The sequence below is a fragment of the Hyperolius riggenbachi genome, chromosome 3, assembly GCF_040937935.1.
Source record: "Hyperolius riggenbachi isolate aHypRig1 chromosome 3, aHypRig1.pri, whole genome shotgun sequence".
NCBI classification, from domain to species: Eukaryota; Metazoa; Chordata; class Amphibia; order Anura; family Hyperoliidae; genus Hyperolius; species Hyperolius riggenbachi.
In genome coordinates this window covers 496,011,165-496,033,204 of record NC_090648.1, presented here as the reverse complement: position 1 = coordinate 496,033,204, position 22,040 = coordinate 496,011,165, and the positions used below count along the sequence as shown (strand labels likewise).

Genomic DNA, 22,040 nt, shown 5'->3' with positions numbered 1-22,040 from the left:
TGTGACTGCTCTCCTGAACGTGGTATCCTTCTTCCTAAGGTCATCCTTCACCATCTCCAAAAGGGTATCAAACCTGTCAGGAGATGGAAAGGAAGAAGCTGTAAAGTATGTTGTGGGACAAGGTGTTGGGTGGAGGATGGGGGAGGTGTGTTTACAGAGGTTTGGGAGTGTTGTGGAGGGTGGGGGTGTAGTGTATAGCTAGGTATACAGGGGTGTGGGGGTCAGGGTGGTGTGTTTAGCTAGGTATACAGGGATGAGGTGTTGTGGGGGTGAGGGTGGGGTGTTTAGGAATGGTGGGGGTTGGTGTATTTAGGCCTATATACTTACAGGGGAATAGACATCCGAGTGTAGCTGTAGAACTTCTGTGGGTGTCGTCTGAGGTCCCGGTAGAGGGCCTGGAACTCTCCCTTCCTCTGCCTCCTGGCTAGTAGAGGGTGCACCCACCATCTCCTGCGAGGAGCACGCCTTCTCCCCACATAGTAGTAGGTAAACAACAGGAAGGAGAGAATTCCCACGTAATAAGCGTAAAAAATGACTGGATCCATGGTCCCAACTGCTGTCTCTGTATCCAAGGATGGTCTCCACACGTCCAGCTGTCTCCAACAATGACCCCAGAGCTTCTGCTGACCTCCCAGAACCCCAGGTATTTATACAGGTTGTTATCTCTTTAAGAATCCGGATCCGGACCGGAACCGTGTTCATACCGCACGGAAACCGTATGCAACCGGACCGGATCCGGACCGGATCCGGACAGGAACCGTACGGTTCAGGTCCGATCCGGCTCCGGTGCGGTCCGGACATCCGGTGCGGTTTTTGCAAAACCGCAAGTGTGAACGGGGCCTAAAGGGAACCTAAAGAGAGAGGGATATGGAGGCTGCCATATTTATATTTTAAACAATACCAGTTGCCTGGCAGTCCTGCTAATATCTTTGGCTGCAGTAGTGTCTAAATCACACACCTGAAACAAGCATGCTGCTAATCCAGTCTGACTTCAGTCAGAGCACCTGATCTGCATGCTTGTTCAGAGTCTATGGCTAATAGTATTAGAGTCAGAGGACAGCCTGGCAATTTGAATAGTTTAAAAGTAAATAAATATGGCAGCTTTCATATCCCTCTCAGTTCAGGTTCCCTTTCAAGAAGAACTTCACCTTCACTGAAAAAAAAAAATCGGTACTTATCCGTTAGCCGGGCGCATCCGGCAGGTGGCGCTAATTACTATTCCCCCTCCAGGCCGACATGGATAGTAGGGAAAGATGTAACTCTGGTGGAGTTTTGTCACCACCTAGAGGATGCACCCGGCTAACGGATAAGTACCAAAAAATCTATTCTGTTTGCAACCAGTAGTGACTTTTCCTGACATAACAGATGATCCAAAATATGCCTATTTGCACCCAGGGCACCAGCACACTGTTTGGTGGATGGCATATCTTAAAGCTCTCTTTGCACATACGTTACCTTTTTCTGTTCAGGTGCTCAATCAGATCTCCTGCCTCAGGAAGGTCCCTCCCCTTAAGTTTTGTTTTTGCATAAACAGCTTTCTCCAATAAACACAAGCAATAGAACACAGCAGTACATGCATCCAGCTACATTTGAAATTGGTCAGCAGGTGCTCGTCAGCCAATCAGGATGCACTGTCATACACCCTTTACCTGCCATACCACATCTAGCAGCCATTAGCATTCAGGTGGGAGGCTTCAGTTGGACGCAATCGCAAGATTGCGTCGCTAGCAGGACCGCCCCGTGCAGGCATCCCTCCCACAGGGGTCCCTCCCTAACCGCTCACCTGTCCGCCATGTCCTAGAGCTGAAAGAAAACGTTTAAAAACACACGATTGGTTCACACAATGGCCAGGGGCCCCGGACCTCTCTCACAAGCCGGGGCCCCAAGGCCAACACGTGATACCTGGAGGGGAGTACAGGTGGGCCTGGACCTCTCATACCAAGGCTCTGGACCTCTCACATCCAGAAAACCCACCAACACTGCCTCCATACTGAATGCTAAATTCAACAAACACAAGCAATAGAACACAGCAGTACATGCATCCAGCTACATTTGAAATTGGTCAGCAGGTGCTCGTCAGCCAATCAGGATGCACTGTCATACACCCTTTACCTGCCATACCACATCTAGCAGCCATTAGCATTCAGGTGGGAGGCTTCAGTTGGACGCAATCGCAAGATTGCGTCGCTAGCAGGACCGCTCCCGTGCAGGCATCCCTCCCACAGGGGTCCCTCCCTAACCGCTCACCTGTCCGCCATGTCCTAGAGCTGAAAGAAAACGTTTAAAAACACACGATTGGTTCACACAATGGCCAGGGGCCCCGGACCTCTCTCACAAGCCGGGGCCCCAAGGCCAACACGTGATACCTGGAGGGGAGTACAGGTGGGCCTGGACCTCTCATACCAAGGCTCTGGACCTCTCACATCCAGAAAACCCACCAACACTGCCTCCATACTGAATGCTAAATTCAACAAACACAAGCAATAGAACACAGCAGTACATGCATCCAGCTACATTTGAAATTGGTCAGCAGGTGCTCGTCAGCCAATCAGGATGCACTGTCATACACCCTTTACCTGCCATACCACATCTAGCAGCCATTAGCATTCAGGTGGGAGGCTTCAGTTGGACGCAATCGCAAGATTGCGTCGCTAGCAGGACCGCTCCCGTGCAGGCATCCCTCCCACAGGGGTCCCTCTCTAACCGCTCACCTGTCCGCCATGTCCTAGAGCTGCTTGTGTTTGTTGAATTTAGCATTCAGTATGGAGGCAGTGTTGGTGGGTTTTCTGGATGTGAGAGGTCCAGGCCCACCTGCACTCCCCTCCAGGTATCACGTGTTGGCCTTGGGGCCCCGGCCAGTGAGAGAGGTCCGGGGCCCCTGGCCATTGTGTGAACCAATCGTGTGTTTATAAACAGCTTTCTCCCTTGTTGTCTCATTCAGGTTCTGCACCCCAAACTTCACCAGCAAGTTAAGATGGACCTTCTTCTTATGAAGACCTGGAGCCAGATCGTTAGCCTCATACCTGGATTCAGCTGGCTGAGCCTGACGGAGATTGTGGAGGAGTTTGAGAAACTCATGACCCAGCAGGTGAGCAGAGCCTACTAGAATTTAAAGGAACAAGAGATAAAAAAAAAAAAAAAGTTGTATACATACCTGGGGCTTCGTCCAGCCCCATGTGCACGGATCGCTCCCACTCCGCCGTCCTCCGCTGCCTGCAGCTCCGGTATCGGGTCCCGTTAGTTCTGTCAGTTGCAGCCAGTCTGCGCAAGAGAAATGCGTCCTCTACGTTTTCTCTCCAGCAAAGTACTTCAATAGGTCTTTCAGTTTAGTAAATACTAACCTCCTGACTATGCAAAAGTCAGTCCAAGTTGGCATCCTAATAGAGAGGAAAAGGATAAAGTTTTATGCTGCCACCATTACTTAAAGGGGCACTATGGCGAAAAAAATTATAAAATTTAAAATATTTGCAAACATAGTAAATTTTTTCCAGAGTAAAATGAGCCATAAATTACTTTTCTCCTGTGTTTCTGTCACTTACAGCAGGCAGTAGAAATCTAACAGAAGTGACAGGTTTTGGACTAGTCCATCTCTTCATAGGGGATTCTCAGCAAGACTTTTATTCTTTATAAAGATGTTCCCTAAAAAGGATTTAAACAATGATGCTGGCCAGCTTCCCTGCTCCCTACGCAGTTTTTTTGTCAGTTGGAGAGAGCAACTGCCATTCACTTATGCTAGGCATACACGGCTCGTTTCCCCCTTATCAATCGAGCCGCTGATGGCTCGATTGATCATTTCCAACAGGTCCGATGACCCGCCGGATCGATTCCCCGCTCGATCCCCGCGGGCGGACAATAGCGGGGAATCGAGCGGAAGATAAGGAGTGCCCGTGGGGATGACCGGGAATCGATCCGGCCGCCCGCGGGGACGCGGCGGAAATCGATCCGGCGGCTAATCGAGCCACCGGGTCGACTCTTGTATGCCCAGCATAAGTCCTTGTTCACATTGTGGTGCGTTCGCACTATCACCCGCGCTGAGCGATTATTTTATTTTTTTCTAATTTTCTGCTCTGCTATAAGTGCTTTTTTAAGCTCTTTAGCAGAGCAATTATTTAAATTACTTCCTGACGTCAGTCAGGAATTGATTATTTTGCCCCCGAAATGAATAAACACAGTGGACTTACATCACTAAGAATATTGCATGCCTTATCAGACTTAACACGTCTTATCAGAGTTAACATGCCTTATCAGAGTACCATAGCGAGCGCTACAAACTTATGCCTGCTAATTGGCAATGATGAGAGCTACACTTGTCCTGCCCTGAGCCCCTGCGGGTCCTATCACTATAAAGGTAATTATCGCCGCACTTTGATTGGCCCAATAGGCTGCTTGTCAAGTTTCCTGTCAAGTGACAGGCAGCTTATCGGGCCAATCTAAGTACGAGGATAATGTCCTTTAAAGTGATAGGACCCGCAGGGGCTCAGGGCAGGACGAGTGGAGCTTTTCGGCATTGCCAGTTAGCAGGCATAAGTTCTTAGCGCTCCCTATGCTACTCTGATATGGCGTGTTATTTGACTTAGTGAATCAAGCCCAATGTATTTATTCATTAAAGCACTGTGGAAATCGCTGTACAAAGCGCTTTTTCAAGTGCTTTGAGATTTCCCTATACCTTCTATTCAGGGCAAATCACCCTGAAAATGGTACATGCAGCGCTTTTGTCAGCGGCAAGGAAACGGAACGCCCCAATGAGAACTATCTTATTGGAAAGCATAGTGTAAGCACTTTTAGGGTGATTGGTACAAATCTCCTGCGCTTAAAAAAAATAAAAAAAATAAGCCTCTAGTCTGAACGAGCCCTAAGTGCTTTTGAAAATAAATAAATCCCTGAGAATCCCCCCATGAAGAGATGGATTAGTCCAAACCTGTCACTTCTGTCAGATTTCTACTACGTACTGTAAGTGACAGCAACATAGGAGAAAAGTAATGGCTCATTTTACTCTGGAAAAAACATACTTCTTATTTGTTTATGTTTGCATATATTTTACAATTTTTCGCCATAATTCCCCTTTAATTTATTTAACGTGAACTTAAAGCGAGGAATAAAAGGTAGATACTGTACTTACTTTAGTAAAGGGAAGCCCTCTGGATAGTCCTGAGGCTTTCCCCATCATCCTAGACCCCACCCATCCAGAGCTGAAATTACAGTAACACTTTCTGGATGGCGTGGGCAGTATTACATGTAGAGTTCTCATTTAGGGCACAATAGTCATTTTCCGATGACGTTCCTGGAACTCCTTTCAGAGCATTACATTTCTGGCTGTGTATTTCAGGATAATTATTATCCTAGCAGTGCATTGTGGGAGCTTGTCGGCCATGATCTTCCCCAGACATTACATTTGAGGTTTGTGGCTGGGTTGATTTCCAGTCGAAATATTGCATTTCCTTTACTATTCAAAAAATCCTGAGAACCTGTCTAAACGTACAGAGGAATGTACGCAGGAGGCATGCAGGATGCCTACACGGGTTTAAAAAAGACTCCCTGGTATCATTTCGGCAAAGATCTAGCAATGCAACCTATTTTTTTGATCAGGTCTTGGTATGGTGACAAAGTTCTGAAACTGGATCGCCTTCTTTGGATTAAAGAGAAACCGTAACCAAGAACTGAACTTTATCCCAATCAGTAGCTGATACTCCCTTTTACATGAGGAATCTATTCCTTTTCTCAAACAGATCATCGGGGGGCTCTGTATGGCTGATATTGTGGTAAAACCCCTCCCACAGGAAACTGTGAGAACCATGGTCCTGGCAGTTTCCTGTCTGTGAACCTCGTTGCTGTTTACAGCTGTTTCCAACTGCCAAAAAGCAAGCAGCAGCTACTTCCAGTGACATTACCTGCCAGCAGTAAAAATGTCACCATGTGATAAATGTCAGAATGTAAATCAGGGAGAGGAAAGGTTTTACAATGGACAAACACTGACTAAATGATTTATACATAATTATTGTAAAAATGAGGCACTTTTTTAATTACATTATTTTCACTGTAGTTCCTCTTTGAGCAAGAAGATTTGAATCAGGATGATGCCATTTAATTATCATTATTCAAAACGTCTTGCTTTTACTGATGGCTTACATGGTGCAATACTCTCCTGCTACTTAGGATTAGGACTTGGTATGGTGATGAAGTTCTGAAACTAGATCTCCTTCTTTGTCTGCAGATAGATCTCCGCTTTGAAGCCAGAAATTTGGAACGGTTTCATCAGAAGTTCGAGAAGGTTGACTTTATAAGGTTTCCTACCCCTCTGAGACCATTCATTACAAGGAATATCCTAGTGGAGACCTTTGAGGTGGGGCTTCTTACAGAGTGTAACTTATATTTCAGATGTTGTGTTTATAACGTGACCTGCAATGCAACTGCTGATCACGTACTGATGAGTTGAGTGCCAGAATACTGGGTTTCCTTAAAGAAAACCTGAACTGAAAATGAAAAGTCAAAATAAACATACACAAGTCATACTTACCTTCCATGTAGTCTACTCCGCAATCTCTTTTTCCTCTCCTGCGTCCTGTTTGTCCACTGTGATCAATGGAATTCTCCGTCCTACATTTTGAAAATAGCCATTACACCAGAACAACTTTCTGGTCAGCACACAGTTAAACTGTAACATCGCCCACTTGAGCCATAGGGAAACATGGACACATCAGTTCTCCTCTCAGCTATAACTGACAGCAACTGATATATAACTGACAGCAAATGATATATTTCAGATCTGACAAAATCTTGTCAGAACTGGAAGGGATTATTGTCAGAAGAAAATGGTGAGCTTCTGAGAGGAACTGATGGCAAGGTATTTATGTAATGTTCATTTGAAGTTACCTCATGTGTTTGGTTTAAATATTTTTACTCAGTACAGGTTCTCTTTAAGGCCTCTTTCACAGTGCAACGTTAAAGTCACGTTAGAAAATGTTCCAACGCAGACTAACGCACAGCAATACAAAGTCCGTGCGACATTCACAGTGCACAACGTTGTGTTGTGTGTAACGTGTAGCAATATTTAGTAAGTGCTGCATGCTGTGCGTTTAGCAGTACATTTGCTGCGTTATGTGTGTTGCACATGCTCATTAATGTTTTTTTTTTTTTAATGTAACGTATGCACCGTTTTCGTTCCATCAGTGTGCAAGGAAAACGGCGCACCAAACGCAGGGCTTAAGAATGTACTATAACGTCCAAGTTATAGTCTTTCAATGTGTTGCATAGAGGCACGTTATCCGACCTTAACGTCGCTTCAAACGCAACTGTGAAAGAGGCCGACATCCCCACTTGCACTGCCGTTAAGTTCCGGGTCGCGACTTGATGAGGTCATCAAGCGGAACCCGTCTCAGGCAGAGCGAGCGGGGATGCCGGCCAGAGTGGAGGGGAGCGACGATCCACGAGGGAACGTCAGGAAGGTGAGTGGATCCTGTTCTTCCCTCAGACCACCGCTGCCAATAGTGATCACTATGATTGGCCAGTGATCAGGAGCCAATCGCATTGGCTCCTGATCACTAAGGGGAGATGTCAGCTGTCATATGACAGCTTAAAGGGGCACTATGGCAAAAAAAATTTTTGTAAAATGTAAAATATATGCAAACACAGACAAATAAGTACATATTTTCCAGAGTAAAATGAGCCATAAATGACTTTTCTCCTATGTTGCTGTCACAGTAGGTAGAAATCTGACAGAAGCGACAGGTTTTGGACTAGTCCATCTCTTCATAGGGGATTCTCAGCAAGGCTATTATTCTTTATAAAGGTATTCTCTAAAAAGGATTTAAACAATGATGCTGGCCAGCCTCCCTGCTCCCTACACAGTTTTTTCGCAGTTGGACAGAGCAACTGCCATTCACTAAGTGCTTTTGAAAATATATCCCTGAGAATCCCCAGTGAAGAGATGGGCTAGTCCAAAACCTGTCGCTTCTGTCAGATTTCTACTACCTACTGTAAGTGACAGCAACATAGGAGAAAAGTAATTTATGGCTCATTTTACTCTAGGGGAAATGTACTACTTATTTGTATATGCTTGCACACATTTTAAATTTTACAATTTTTCGCCATAGTGCCCCTTTAAGCTCCCCTCTCGGGTGCGCATAATTGCGTCAAGAGCGGAAACTGCAGGTGACGTAAATCCTAAGCCACATCAGAGTAAGGCAGTCATAAGTGCGGTGTAGGATTAACTTGCCGCGGTCCCCGAAAGGTTAAAGGTTATTATGCTGTTGCTTATCCTTTAGAGCAGAGAGGAAGTTCAGAGTTCAGGTCCTCTTTAAAGAGTACCCGAGCTGGATAATTATATGGATTATAGGACATAGAGCCATGTTCTCTGCCCAATGACCTGCCTTTGTGTCCTTTTGGTGCCGCTGCCAGTCCCCCCTGGGTTCTGCAGACCCCCCGAAAGCTTACCACAATCTGATTGTCACTAGCCTCCTTTTCCCCCTTCCAGCATAAATCAACTCGCTCCCCCGCCTCCTCCATGTCTCTCTCCCCGCCTCTGTCAGCTCATTGTCCCGCCTCCTCCATGCCTCGCTCCCCCGCCTTCGTCACCTCACTGACCCGCCTCCTCCATGCCTCGTTCCCCCGCCTCTGTCACCTCGCTGTCCAGCCTCCTCCATGCCTCGCTGCCCCGCCTCCTCCATGCCTCGCTCCCCCACCTCCGTCACCTCGCTGCCCCGCCTCCTCCATGCCTCGCTGCCCCGCCTCCTCCATGCCTCGCTGCCACGCCTCCTCCATGTCTCTCTCCCCCGCCTCCATCAGCTCGCTGCCCCGCCTTTTCCATGCCTCGCGCCTCCGCCACCTCGCTGCCCTGCCTCCTCCATGCCTCGTTGCCCCGCCTCCTCCATGCCTCGTTGCCCAGCCTCCTCCATGCCTCGCTGACCCGCCTCCTCCATGCCTCGCTGCCCCGCCTCCTCCATGCCTCGCTCCTCCGCCTCCGCCACCTCGCTGCCCCGCCTCCTCCATGCCTCGTTCCCCTGCCTCCGTTGCCTCGCTGCTCCGCCTCCTCCATGCCTCGCTGCCCCGCCTCCTCCATGCCTCGCTCATTTAGATTCCACGGAATTGATATTTCCGCATTTTCAAACGGAAATCTGCATTTCCGATCAGAATTCAGAAATCAGAATTCCGTGGCTAATCACAGAATTCGGAAGCATTGGACCAATCAGAGAATGGAGAATTTTTCTGCAAAAATCGGATTACTGTGGTAATTTTAGACCAATCACAACACCCCGATTTTCCATTTTTTTAAAAAAAAAAATTGTTATTTTTGTCATTCTCTGATACTCATCGGAAAAACGTAAAGCAGAAAAATTGGCGGAAATCAGAATTTCTGTGAGAATGGGCATATCCGACCATCCCTAGCCGCCATTCATTGAAGTGGCGTTCGGTTTGGCTTTCCCCAAAGCTAGTGTGAACCTAGCTTTATCAGTGAGATTTCTGACCTGCCCCTAAAACTATTCAAACCTAAACTCCACCCCTTGCCCTGCCCCTAAGCTATTACTTATTTAATAAGTGTTTATGAAAATGACAAGGTCGAAAATCTGTTGTTAAAGCGGATCCGAGATGAAAAACTAACTATAACAAGTAACTTGTCTATATATCTTATCTAAAGTTTAGCTTTAATAGAATATGATTGATTATTCCTGTGATACAATGACAGCAGCCATGTTGTTTGTAAACATTACACAGAGGCAGGCTTATCTGTATCTTGAGCAAAAAAACCTAATCCACCCTCCCTCCCTCCTCCCCTCTGCCTCTGAAATCTCTGGCTACTATTACCTCTCCCTCCTCCTTCCCAGACTGATCTCCCATGAGCCCTTGCTACTCTCTGAAAGTGCCTTGGCTCTCTTAAAAACTGTGGGCGTGGCTTGTTTAGTTTATTGGGAATTAGAGTATTAAAACAAAAACAAAAAAGTATTTGGCTTGAGGAATGCCTTATAAACAATAGGAAAGGAACACAATTATGCAATGAGTAAAATTTAATCTCAGATCCATTTTAAGAGGTCAGAAACATCAGATTAAAAACACTGATCAAACTAACTAATCAGAGTGGTGAGATGCTTTCTCAAGTGTTCTGGTACACACAAGAAATGCTACTCCTCTACACCAATCATTAGCCTACCAGACTCAGAACAAAACAAAAAGTTGAAGGCAAGTCATTTTAAAGTTACAGGCCACAGGCTTGCTTTACAGAGGAACTTTAACCCAGGATTGAATTTCATCCCAATCAGTTGCTGATACCCCTTTTCCCATGAGAAATCTTTAACTTTCCTTTCAGGGATGTCTGTGTAGCTAATATTGTGGTGAAACCCCTCCCACAGTGTGATGTCAGGACCATGGTCCTGACAGTGTCATGCCTGTGTTCTTTGTTGCATGGGGGAAATAACGTCTGTTTCCAACTGCCCTCTGTGTACAGTCCTGGCCAAAAGTGTTGAGACTGTCAAAAATATTGGAAATTAGAAAAGTTGGTGCTTAAGTTTTTATAATAGCAATTTGCATATACTCCGTACTGTTATGAAGAGTGTTCAGATGAATTATATAGTCCTTCTTTGCCAGAAAATTAACTGAATCCCCCAAAAAACCTTTTGACTGCATTTCATTGCTGTCATTAAAGGACCTGCTGAGATAATTTCAGTAATCGTCTTGTTAACTCAGGTGAGAATGTTGACAAGCACAAGGCTGGAGATCACTGTCAGACTGATTGGGTTAGAATGGCAGACTTGACATGTTAAAAGGAGGGTGATGCTTGAAATCATTGATCATCCATTGTTAACCATGGTGACCATTGCGTTGTATAAAAATGGCTTCACAGGCAAGGATATTGTGGCTACTAAGATTGCACCTAAATTATCAATTAATAGGATCATCAAGAACTTCAACGAAAGAGGTTCAATTCTTGTTAAGAAGGTTTCAGGGCTTCCAAGAAAGTCCAGCAAGCGCTAGGTTTGTCTCCTAAAGAGGATTCAGCTGCGGGATCGGAGTGCAACCAGTGAAGAGGTTGCTCAGGAATGGCAGCAGGCAGGTGTGAGTGCATCTGCATGCACAGTGAGGCGAAGACTTTTGGAAGATGGCCTGGTGTCAAGAAGGGCAGCAAAGAAGCCACTTCTCTCCCCCAAAAAACATCAGGGACAGATTGATCTTCTGCAGAAAGTATGGTGAATGGACTGCTGAGGACTGGGGCAAAGTCATATTCTCCGATGAAGCCCCTTTCCGATTGTTTAGGGCATCTGGAAAAAGGCTTGTTAGGAGAAGAAAAGGTGAGCGCTACCATCAGTCCTGTGTCATGCCAACAGTAAAGCATCCTGAGACCATTCATGTGTGGTGTTGCTTCTCATCCAAGGGAGTGAGCTCACTCACAAATTTGCCAAAAAACACATCCATGAATAAAAAAAGGTACCAAAACGCCCTCCAACAGCAACTTCTTCCAACAATCCAACAACAGTTTGGTGAAGAACAATGCATTTTCCAGCACGATGGAGCACCGTGTCATAAGGCAAAAGTGATAACTAAGTGGCTTGGGGACCAAAACATTGAAATTTTGGGTCCATGGCCTGGAAACTCCCCAGATCTTAAACCCATTGAGAACTTGTGGTCATTCCTCAAGAGGCGGGTGGACAAACAAAAACCAACTAATTCTGAGAAACTACTACTTATTTCTACTATTCTTTTCTATTACACAGCCTGAAAAGGAACTCCACTAAAACAGCAATAGGAACGTCATGAAAAACTGCAGAATGCAGTACCTCCAGCTACAGGCAGGTCTTAAACTGACCGGTAAATTATGTGCTAACACGCCCCCTAATTTCCATAAGAATAGCTATTTTCTGTAAAATTAATGCAAATTACCTCACAAATTACCTCATAATTTACCACGAAGTAAAACATGACTAAAAACTACCAGAATTGCTAAATTTCATTACCTCATGAGGTAGATTACCATACATGAGGTTATTTGTTTGAAAACCCTACCAGAATTGAGGCCAATGTATTGATTTATTTTTTTCAGGAAAGTTCCTCTTAAACTCTTAACAGTTAGAGAATGGCCACTGAAAAACTGCATATTGCCTTTCATTTACTATTTGCTATAGGAAGGGGAGCCTTTGTCTGCTTACCTGCAAGAGGCAGAGTCCTCTGAGATGAAGAAGAGGATTGCAGCCATGGGAGTGAACATGTTACTGAAGATGGTAAGTGTAGCGTACTGCATTAAATTACTTCCTGTTTATAAAAAAGTATATTAAAATTTTCCTTATTAGAATAATTTGTAAATGCATTAAGAATTTTTTTTTTTTTTTAATTGTTGGATAAACTATAATTCAAAACAGCTGCTCACAAGTGTTTGTGGAGGGCAGCTAAGCTGCTATATATAAAAGTCAAATTAGTGTTAGTTCGCCAGCTCTGATTTGTCATTTCCTACTATCAGATTCATAAAACTTGAACTTTTTGAAGGATTTGGGAAACAAACATTATGCAAACATTTATTGTAAATATTACTGGAATTGTACAGCACACATGGAACTAACTTAAAGAAGGTTCAGGGAGGGTGGAGAAAAAATAAAAATCAATTTCCACTTACCTGGGGCTTCCTCCAACCCGTGGCAGGCAGGAGGTGCCCTCGCCGCCGCTCCGCAGGCTCCCGGTGGTCTCCGGTGGCCGACCCGACCTGGCCAGGCCGGCTGCCAGGTCGGGCTCTTCTGCGCTCCAAGTCCTGGCACTTCTGCGTCCCACGCCGGCACGCTGACGTCATCGGACGTCCGCCGGGCTGTACTGCGCATGCGCAGTAGTTCTGCGCATGCGCAGTACAGCCCGGCGGACGTCCGATGACGTCAGCGCGCCGGCGTGGGACGCAGAAGTGCCAGGACTTGGAGCGCAGAAGAGCCCGACCTGGCAGCCGGCCTGGCCAGGTCGGGTCGGCCACCGGAGACCACCGGGAGCCTGCGGAGCGGCGGCGAGGGCACCTCCTGCCTGCCACGGGCTGGAGGAAGCCCCAGGTAAGTGGAAATTGATTTTTATTTTTTCTCCACCCTCCCTGAACCTTCCCTTTTAAGCTTTCGTTTCCTATACAAACTGATTATGCTTTCTGTTCATAGAGATTATCTAAAACAAAGCTGAACTGCAGCACATGGCCTCTAGGCACACTGGTCTCACAATCATTCTTCAGAGATGCATTTCACTAGCTAGAACATGATGATTACAATTGGAGAACTAACACCAATTCGACTTTTATGAATAGCAGCAGATTTGGCCATTTTTAACATGTATGAGTTTTTTATTTTAAAATGATTCGAATTAGGCAGATTTGACAAGACCGCTTGACAGGCACTTTTTACGATCTTTCAAATACACAATCAAAATTTTTCAATAGGTTAAAGAGACACTGAAGCGGAAAAAAATGATGATATTATGATTTGTATGTGTAGTACAGCTAAGAAATAAAACATTAAGATCAGATACATCAGTGTAATTGTTTCCAGTACAGTAAAGGGGCCCATACACTCAGCCGATTTTCTGGCCGACCGATCGATCCCGTTCGATCGATCGATTGATCGTCTGTAAATCGGTTGGCCAATCGACCAATCGATGGCCGATTTTGATCGATTTCGATGGATTTCCATCGAACTGGCAGGATGGAAAATTTAGGTCGATCTGATGAGATTGCTTATCAGTTTGCATTGGCCTTAATGGAAATCTGATGGCAAAAAAATGCCATCAGATCGAATTTCAATAGATTTCAAACTGAAATCTATTGGAATTCTATCCTGGTCAAAAATGTTCTAAAAACGCATCAGATAGATCATCAGATGCATTTCTTATCTATCTGCTGCCAATCTGACGAGTGTATGGGCACCTTAAAGGTGGCCATACACTGGCCCGATTCCCGGCCGTTTCGACAGCAGATTCGATCCTGGGATCGAATCTGCTGCCAATCGTCCGCGGTAAACGCCGCCGACGATCCGATTTCCTCCCGAAATCGGATCGGTCCGTCGATCGCGCCGTGCTGGAAATTACCCTCGATCGCCCGCGGGTAAAGTGCGCGTCGCTAGCGGCGGCCGATCCGATGAAAAATACATTACCTGATGCGGGCTCCCGGGCGTCTTCTCCGCATCTTCTCAGCGCTGCACCCGCTCCATCCCGGCGCTTCCTGGGTCACTGCAGTGACCAGGAAGTTCTAATAGAGGGCGCTCTATTTGAACTTCCTGGTCACGGAGTGACACAGGAAGCGCCGAGATGGAGCAAGAACAGAGCGGTGCAGCGTGGAGAAGATGCCCGGGAGCCAGCGTCAGGTAATGTATGCGCGGGGGGAGGACAGGCGGCAGGAGCAGCTGAACAGATTGTGATCGGTTTCAGGCTGAAATCGATTCACAATCTGTTTGCAGTAAAGGCAGCCATACGATCCCTATCTGATCAGATTCGATCAGATAGGGATCTGTCAGCTGGTCGATCTGATGGCACATCGACCAGTGTATGGCTGCCTTTAGGGTTGAGAAACTCCAGTTGTTATCTCTATGCAAACAAGCCATTAAGCTCTCTGACTAAGTTAGTCTTGGAGAGGGCTGTTATCTGACTTTTATTATCTCAACTGTAAGTGAACTGTTTACTTTTTCTCTGCTAGAGGAGAGGTCATTACTTCAGACTGCTCTGAAAGAATCATTTTGAATGCTGAGTGTTGTGTAATCTGCACATATTATAGAATAATGCAATGTTAGAAAACACACTATATACCTGAAAATAAAAGTATGAGAATATTTTCTTTGCTGCTAATCTTCTAGAAATTATTCATAGTACACAACCAATTCATTATATCATATATTTTTTTTCGCTTCAGTGTCTCTTTAATGTATTCTAAATAGTCTGTAAACAACTGCACAATACTTTGACTGAATCCTTAAAAATTTGACCAATTACCATTATTGAACACCGCAGAATAAAAGATAAAACTTTTTTAGGATTTTTATGATCAGACTTTATAGTGTCTTATGATTCTAAATTAATGTTGGTACAAAACCCTGGCAAGCATCGTGGTTCTCACCTTACTCATTTTAATTAACCCTTATTTAAACACTGTCCACCATTTTTTCCCCCTTACTTATACAAGTGTTCCTTGGAATAACATTGGGTTGCATCAACTCAATTGCACCAACTCAAATTTTAGATTACATAATTTTGCAGTTTTTTCCGCATAGGGCCCATGATTGTGGAACAAAACTGTAATTCTGGGAATTTTCTAGGAATTTTGGAAAATTACACCAACTCAATTACACCAACTCTAAATTAAAACTTGATTAGGAATCTCTAGGAACTTTAGAAATTTGTATTAAACTGCTCTCAGCACTTTTTGCATCAGTTTGGACTATTATTGTACTTATTGAATGTACCGTATTTTTCGGACTATAAGACGCTCCGGACTATAAGACGCACCTAGTTTCAGAGGACAAAAATCATGGAAAAAAAGAAATAAAAGACCTGGAGCGTCTTTAGTATAGGGGCGTCTTATGGTTCCCCCCCCCCCCCCCCCCAAGCTGTCTCTATCTAAACTTCATTGCCCAGCTACACTAACCCCTGTTGCCCCCACAACCTACAGTAAGATGCACTATACCCTCAACCTACACTAAGCTATACTGTTCCCACAACCTACACTATACTATACTGTTCCCACAACCTTCACTAAGTTACACTGTCCCCACAACCTACACTAAGCTATACTGTCCCCACAACCTACACTAAGCTACACTGACCCCACAACCCACACTAAGCTACACTGTCCCCACAACCTACACTAAGTTACACTGTCCCCACAACCTACACTAAGCTATACTGTCCCCACAAACTACACTAAGCTATACTGTCCCCACAACCTACACTAAGCTACACTGACCCCACAACCCACACTAAGCTACACTGTCCCCACAACCTACACTAAGCTACACTGTCCCCACAACCTACACTAAGCTACACTGTCCCCAAAATATACACTAAGCTACACTGTCCCCACTATATACACTAAACTACATTGACCCGACAACCCACACTATTCTACACTGTCCCCACAAAATACACTAAAGTATACTGTCCCCACAAACTACACTAAGCTATACAGTCTCCCCAACATACATTACAGTACATTCACCAGGGCAGGACTTCAGTGTGCTGCTAATGGTTCTGGTTCGGTCTGGGTCTCCCATCAGTGACGGTCTCATCAGCGGCAGTGAACAGGGGATCAGCTGAAGCTGCCCATGTAGTGAGAGGCAGCTCATCGGTCCAGCAACGGCAAACAGGTCAGCAGCAGCAGTGGGTAAACGGTCATCTCCGCGCTGATTGTGATGGAGCTGCAGCCGCTGGAGGATTGGCCCATGTGGTGCGCCCAGTGAGAGGAAGCCGATTGGTCCGGATCTCAGCGGCAGGGAAACGATCATCGCATCGCTGATGGAGCTGCAGCCGCTGGAGGATTGGCCCACGTGGTGCGCCCAGTGAGAGGAAGCCGATTGGTCCGGATCTCAGCGGCGGGGATACGATCATCGCATCGCTGATGGAGCTGCAGCCGCTGGAGGATTGGCCCACGTGGTGCGCCCGGTGAGAGGAAGCCGATTGGTCCGGATATCTGCGCCGGGGTTCAGCAACATGGTGAGGGAAAGCTGGGTTATAGCGGCAGCGGGGAAACTGTTTACTCAGTGGAGGCAGTGATACAGATGGAGCCACCGAAGATGTTACCGACTTGCCGCCAATCACAGAGTGAGCACAGGGTATCCAGGGAGCCCGTGTGCTGCTCCATGGGGAAGTGCTGGGAAGAAAGCTGGAGCCTTATCAGCCCCAATTATCACACGCTGGGCACTGGATGATGTATGGAAGCAGGATGCAGGACTCTGAGCCCCCGGCTGCATAGGCATGGGCTTACGCTATGTCCTGCACCTGCCTGTGGGGGACATTCGGACTATAAGACGCAGGGACTTTTCCCCCCCACTTTCAGGGGAGAAAAAGTGCGTCTTATAGTCCGAAAAATACGGTATATGTCAATGTTTGATTGTAACAATGTTATTGCTACTGTTACTGTGATTCATTTATATAATTTTATAACTTGTTTTATGTAAATATATTACCAACTTCATTTAATACATTTTCTGTTAAAATGTCTGTAAAACTATTTGTGAAAAAATCCAATAAAAATTATTGAAAACGGAATAACATGGAGTATGCAGTTGTATTAAAGCGGTCTAACACCCAGCATTTCAACTTTGCTTTAAAAGATTGCTTACAGCTTAGAAACTATTATGCCAGATTTTTTTACCAGAAATTCACTGAATGGGTTAAACATGACATTTTAGTGTTGCATTTAGCTAGAAATCCGGGTCTGTGCTGAGGTTTAGATACAAATGTATCTATTTACAATGTAAATAAACAAACACCTCTCTGAGAGAGCACAGAAGGACGCGGATTTCTAGCTAAATGCAACACTAAAATGTCATGTTCAACCCATTCAGTGAATTTATGCTTAAAAAAAATCTGGCATAATAGTTTCTAAGCTGTAAGCAATCTTTTAAAGCAAAGTTGAAATGCTGTGTGTTAGACCGCTTTAAGGTTGCAGAGATTAGGGCAGAAGTAATAACTCATAAATTACTAGTCTGTCTCTCATTCATGTGCAGAATTTTACTTTAGATTCACTGAGATTTGGTACACTACAGATTTTCCCTGTAGTTGGTGCTCTTTAGAGATTCCCTAAAATTTGGTACTCTGTTTACAGAGATGCAGATATTTGGTACTCTAGAGCAGTGTTCCCCCAACCCCGTCCTCATGGCCCACCAAAAGTGCACGTTTTGTGGAAATCGACAGAGGTAGTGAATCAGACTGCTGAGACGCTAATTACACCACCTGTGCATGTTTGTGGTTTTCTGAAAAACCTGCACTGTTGGTGGGCCTTGAGGACAGGGTTGGGGAACTATGCTCTACAGAGATTCCCTTAGGGCCCTTTTCCACTAGCGCGTTTGCGCTAGCTGAATCGCAAAACCGCAAACCGCTAGCGATTTTACAATCGCTACGGTTTGCTTTTTAACATAGGAATCGCGGTAGGTCATTTCCACTACCGCGATTCGTTTTTTACTTGATCGCGATCGCGCCGCGGAGCGACTTTTGCCGCGATTTTGCTATGCAGTGCATAGCATAGCAAAATCGCGGCCGCAAACGTCGGGAAAACGGCGGAATTGCGATTCAGCAATCGCTAGCGTTCAGCGCGAACGCTAGCGACTGCTAGTGAAAAAGGGCCCTTAGAGTTTGCACTCCACCTATTTGTAAAGGACCTCTGTAGAAGATAGGACAGGGGAACTTTTCTGTTAGAGCAACTACAGAGACCGTGTGTCTACAGAGACCACAGACAGCAGGAAGCCAAACTATCCCAAAATCCTTCATAGTGGCTTCCTCAGTTGGCAACCTGAGTCTTGTGAGTATCCTGTTTTCAGTGTATGAAGCCCACTGACAAGGGTAATGGGTTTGCTCCCTGAGTTGTCCCCTTTTCTGTTCATTATTCCACAGCTCCATCTACTGGCCTGACAGAGTATTGCAGGCTATGATAGCTCTTTTGCAGCCATGTTTTATAATTATTTAGTATTTTTATATGGCGCCGACATCCTCCGCAGGGCTGTTCAGAGAATATAGCAATTTCACTTCACTGTCCCTCAGAGGGGCTCACAATCTAATCCCTACCATAGACAAATTAGAGGGTGAACAGTCACCCTGGAACGAAAAACACAGTGACACCGGGAGCCCAAATGGTGCAGTACATCACAAATGATAGAAAAAGCAAAAAATATATAAACAGAGGGTATTCACAAAGGGAGGTTGCAAAAGGGCAACCAACCACTGCAGATAGGTGGGGGGGGGGGGCTTTCCTCAATGGAGACAAATTCGTATAAAATGAACTTTAATAGCACTGGCAATGCGTTTCGTGTGTGCCTGCCCAATTCCTCAGGCCAAATCAAATGCCTCACTGTGTTACGAGCCCTCACTACACATCCTGTTAAGCAATCCGTACCATAGTCATATGTCTATGTATGTATGTATTGTGTGTGTATGTGTCCGTAGCCAATTTTAGGGGAAGCCAGTTAACTTATATGTATGTTTTTGGGATGTGTGAGGAAACCAGAGTGCCCAGAGGAAACCCACACAGACACGGGGAGAACATACAACCTCCATGTAGATAGTGTCCCAGCTGGGATTCCAACCAGGGTCCCGGCATTCCAAGGTGAGAGCGCTAACCTCTACACCACTGTGCTTTCTCTTCTAAAAGCACGTTCTTCCCTCCTCCTCTAAGGCATTTATGCTTGTATGCAAGTCACTGTGGGTGTGTCCTTCACACAAATATTGGATCAGTGACTAGGTTTCCTTTTAATGAAGTGGACTTTACTTTGAAGAGACTGGTAATCCTGAGTAATTATTTTGCAGGTGTTTGTGGATAATTTTGTCCATGCCGATCTTCACCCCGGTAACATTCTGGTTCAGGGGGCCGAGCAGTTCACTTCAAGGCAGGTGAACCAGACCACACTAGTGGACATGTGTGACATGCTGATTCTGAATGTGCGCCCCGGCCGCTGCCCACTCCGCCTGGTACTGCTGGATGCCGGCATCGTGGCTGAACTACAGGAGAAGGATCTTGAGAACTTCCGATCCGTGTTTACAGCAGTGGTATTGGGCCAGGTAAGGGATGGACCAGGAGGTGGTTACTCTTCTTCTCATGGTATGGATCAAAGCGTGTAAAAATCTTTTGCATCAAGCGCTTCATAGGAGTTAGGGCTCATTTGCACTGAGGCTGTTTGTGCCTGATTTCACGTTCACGGATGTGGATCCAGAATCTCAGACTATTGAAGTCAATAGGCTGCTTCCGAATTCTTGCCCATGAAAAAATTCTGAAGCCCTTATTAAGAATTCTGGACAACCCATCTGAATCCCCGTAGTTGTATGTGGCTAGTTGTACGTGGCACGGCTCAGAGATTCAGATGCGTAATCGGCATGCACAAGTGCCGCCGTCGGTCTTGGATATGGACTCCCGGCACTAGTGGAAACAATATAATGCTGGGTACACACAGTGCGTTCCCACACTCGATCCCCCGCTCGATTCCCGGGCCCCTCGATTATTTCCGACATGTCCGATTCGCGTTTCCATGGATCGTTAGGTCGATTTGGCATACTTTACATGAGAATCATCTAAACATTCATAGAAACGCAATCGGAAATGCTCAGAAATAATCGAGCGGCCGGGAATCGAGTGGGGCATCCAGTGCCGGAACGCACCGTGTGTACCCAGCATAAGAAAAGTTTTTGTCTTGCGATCACTAAAGGATTCAACTTGAGCTGGTGTAGGGAGTGCTGTGGCTGAAAAAAAGGGGCTGACACCCCTCGTTGAACAACAAAGTATAAACAAGCTAGCACATCCATATATATGTTACGGCCAGAACCCGAAGTGTGGCCACTTCGCGTTCTGGCCAGCCACTTCAGGTTCTGGCCGGCCAATGTGCGAAGTGGCCGCAGCGCAGCGGCCAATGTTAGAAATGTAATGTTTAAATGTATTAAAACCTGCTTAATTTAATGAAATATAGCCGGCGGCAATGTAATAGATGAAGCTGCCGGCTTTCGCACTGCCTCCGATCCTCCTCCTCCCCCCCCCCCCCCACCCCGCCTCTCTCCTCTCCCTGCCTCCTATGCAACATACGGAGCAGCCGGGGACAAAGCGTGTCCCCGAGAGTCGTTCGTCGCGGCAGGGGAATCCTGCCGTTCTTGCAGAGCGGGTGCTGGCAGAAGCAATGTCTGCAGCCTCCCCGCTCTGCTTCCCCTGCCGCGACGAACGACTCTCGGGGACACGCTTTGTCCCCGGCTGCTCCGTATGTTGTATAGGAGGCAGAGAGAGGCGGGGGGGGGGGGGGGGGGGGGGAGAGGAGGAGGATCGGAGGCAGTGCGAAAGCCGGCGGCTTCATCTATGACATTGCCGCCGGCTATATTTACTTAAATTAAGCAGGTTTTAATACATTTAAACATTACATTTCTAACATTGGCCGCTGCGCTGTGGCCACTTCGCACATTGGCCAGCCAGAACCCGAAGTGGCCACACTTCGGGTTCTGGCCGTAACATATATATATTTTTACATGAATATATAATATAAATCTATGCCCTGTTTGTGGCTGCTTATTCCTGGCAGGACGTAGATTTCAATTACCACACACAGACCTACCACTACTGCAGCTCACCTATTGCCACAAGCCCCTTACTGTGGTAGGAGCCGTCTTTTGGTACCGGCAGTCTCTGGTCCTTAAAGGGCAACTGAAGTGAGAAGAATATGGAGGCTGCCATATTTATTTCCTTTTAACCACTTAATAATTACCAGCGGTCTTATGCCCCCTTAAGGACCAGAGACAGCTGGTACAGAAACGGCGGAATCCCGACGGAAAACGACGAATCGCTGCACATACCCGCCACAATCGCTGTCACCACCACACGTCAGGAACCTGGGCCACCCAGAGATCCTGTGAGCCGGTCAGGAGCCGTTTTCATTGGCCAATGGGAGCGGCTTACGTTGATAAACAGGATCAGGAGCCCAGTGCTGGGCCGAAATTACGCATTAGCGTAATTACGCATCGTAATTCACTACAAATGCACCGTAAGCGTTACGTGTAAGGTTACGGCATTACGCGTAATTAATTACGCGTAGACCGTAGGGTTACGTTTTACGCGTAACAAATTACGCGTAAGACAGTAAACTCCCATTGAAATTACACAGTCTGCCGTAATCGCGTAATATTACGCTCCCGTATAATATAAAAAAGCTGCCGACTTTAAGGGTTAATAGCAAAGCCCCCTTAACCCCCTTGGCGGTATGAAAAATACCGCCAGGGGGAAGCGCAACAGTTTTTTTTTTATTTTATTTTTTTTTTATCATGTAGCGAGCCGAGGGCTCGCTACATGATAGCCGCTGCTCAGCGGCATCCCCCCAGCCCCGCCGATCGCCTCCGGCGATAGGCGATCAGGAAATCCCGTTCAAAGAACG

At 46.2% G+C, this 22,040-nt stretch overlaps 1 protein-coding gene across 4 annotated transcripts in view; it reads left to right on the top strand.

Moving 5' to 3' along the window:
• LOC137564412 (uncharacterized aarF domain-containing protein kinase 2-like) overlaps positions 1–22,040 on the top strand; it is a 51,143-nt gene that overhangs the window by 12,377 nt on the left and 16,726 nt on the right. For all 4 annotated transcript variants that reach the window (XM_068278266.1, XM_068278265.1, XM_068278268.1 and 1 more), the window contains exons 2-5: positions 2,942–3,088; positions 6,212–6,340; positions 12,108–12,203; positions 19,447–19,698. In XM_068278266.1, coding sequence (XP_068134367.1) covers positions 2,942–3,088; positions 6,212–6,340; positions 12,108–12,203; positions 19,447–19,698 — 624 coding nt within the window. The remainder of the gene's footprint in view (positions 1–2,941; positions 3,089–6,211; positions 6,341–12,107; positions 12,204–19,446; positions 19,699–22,040) is intronic.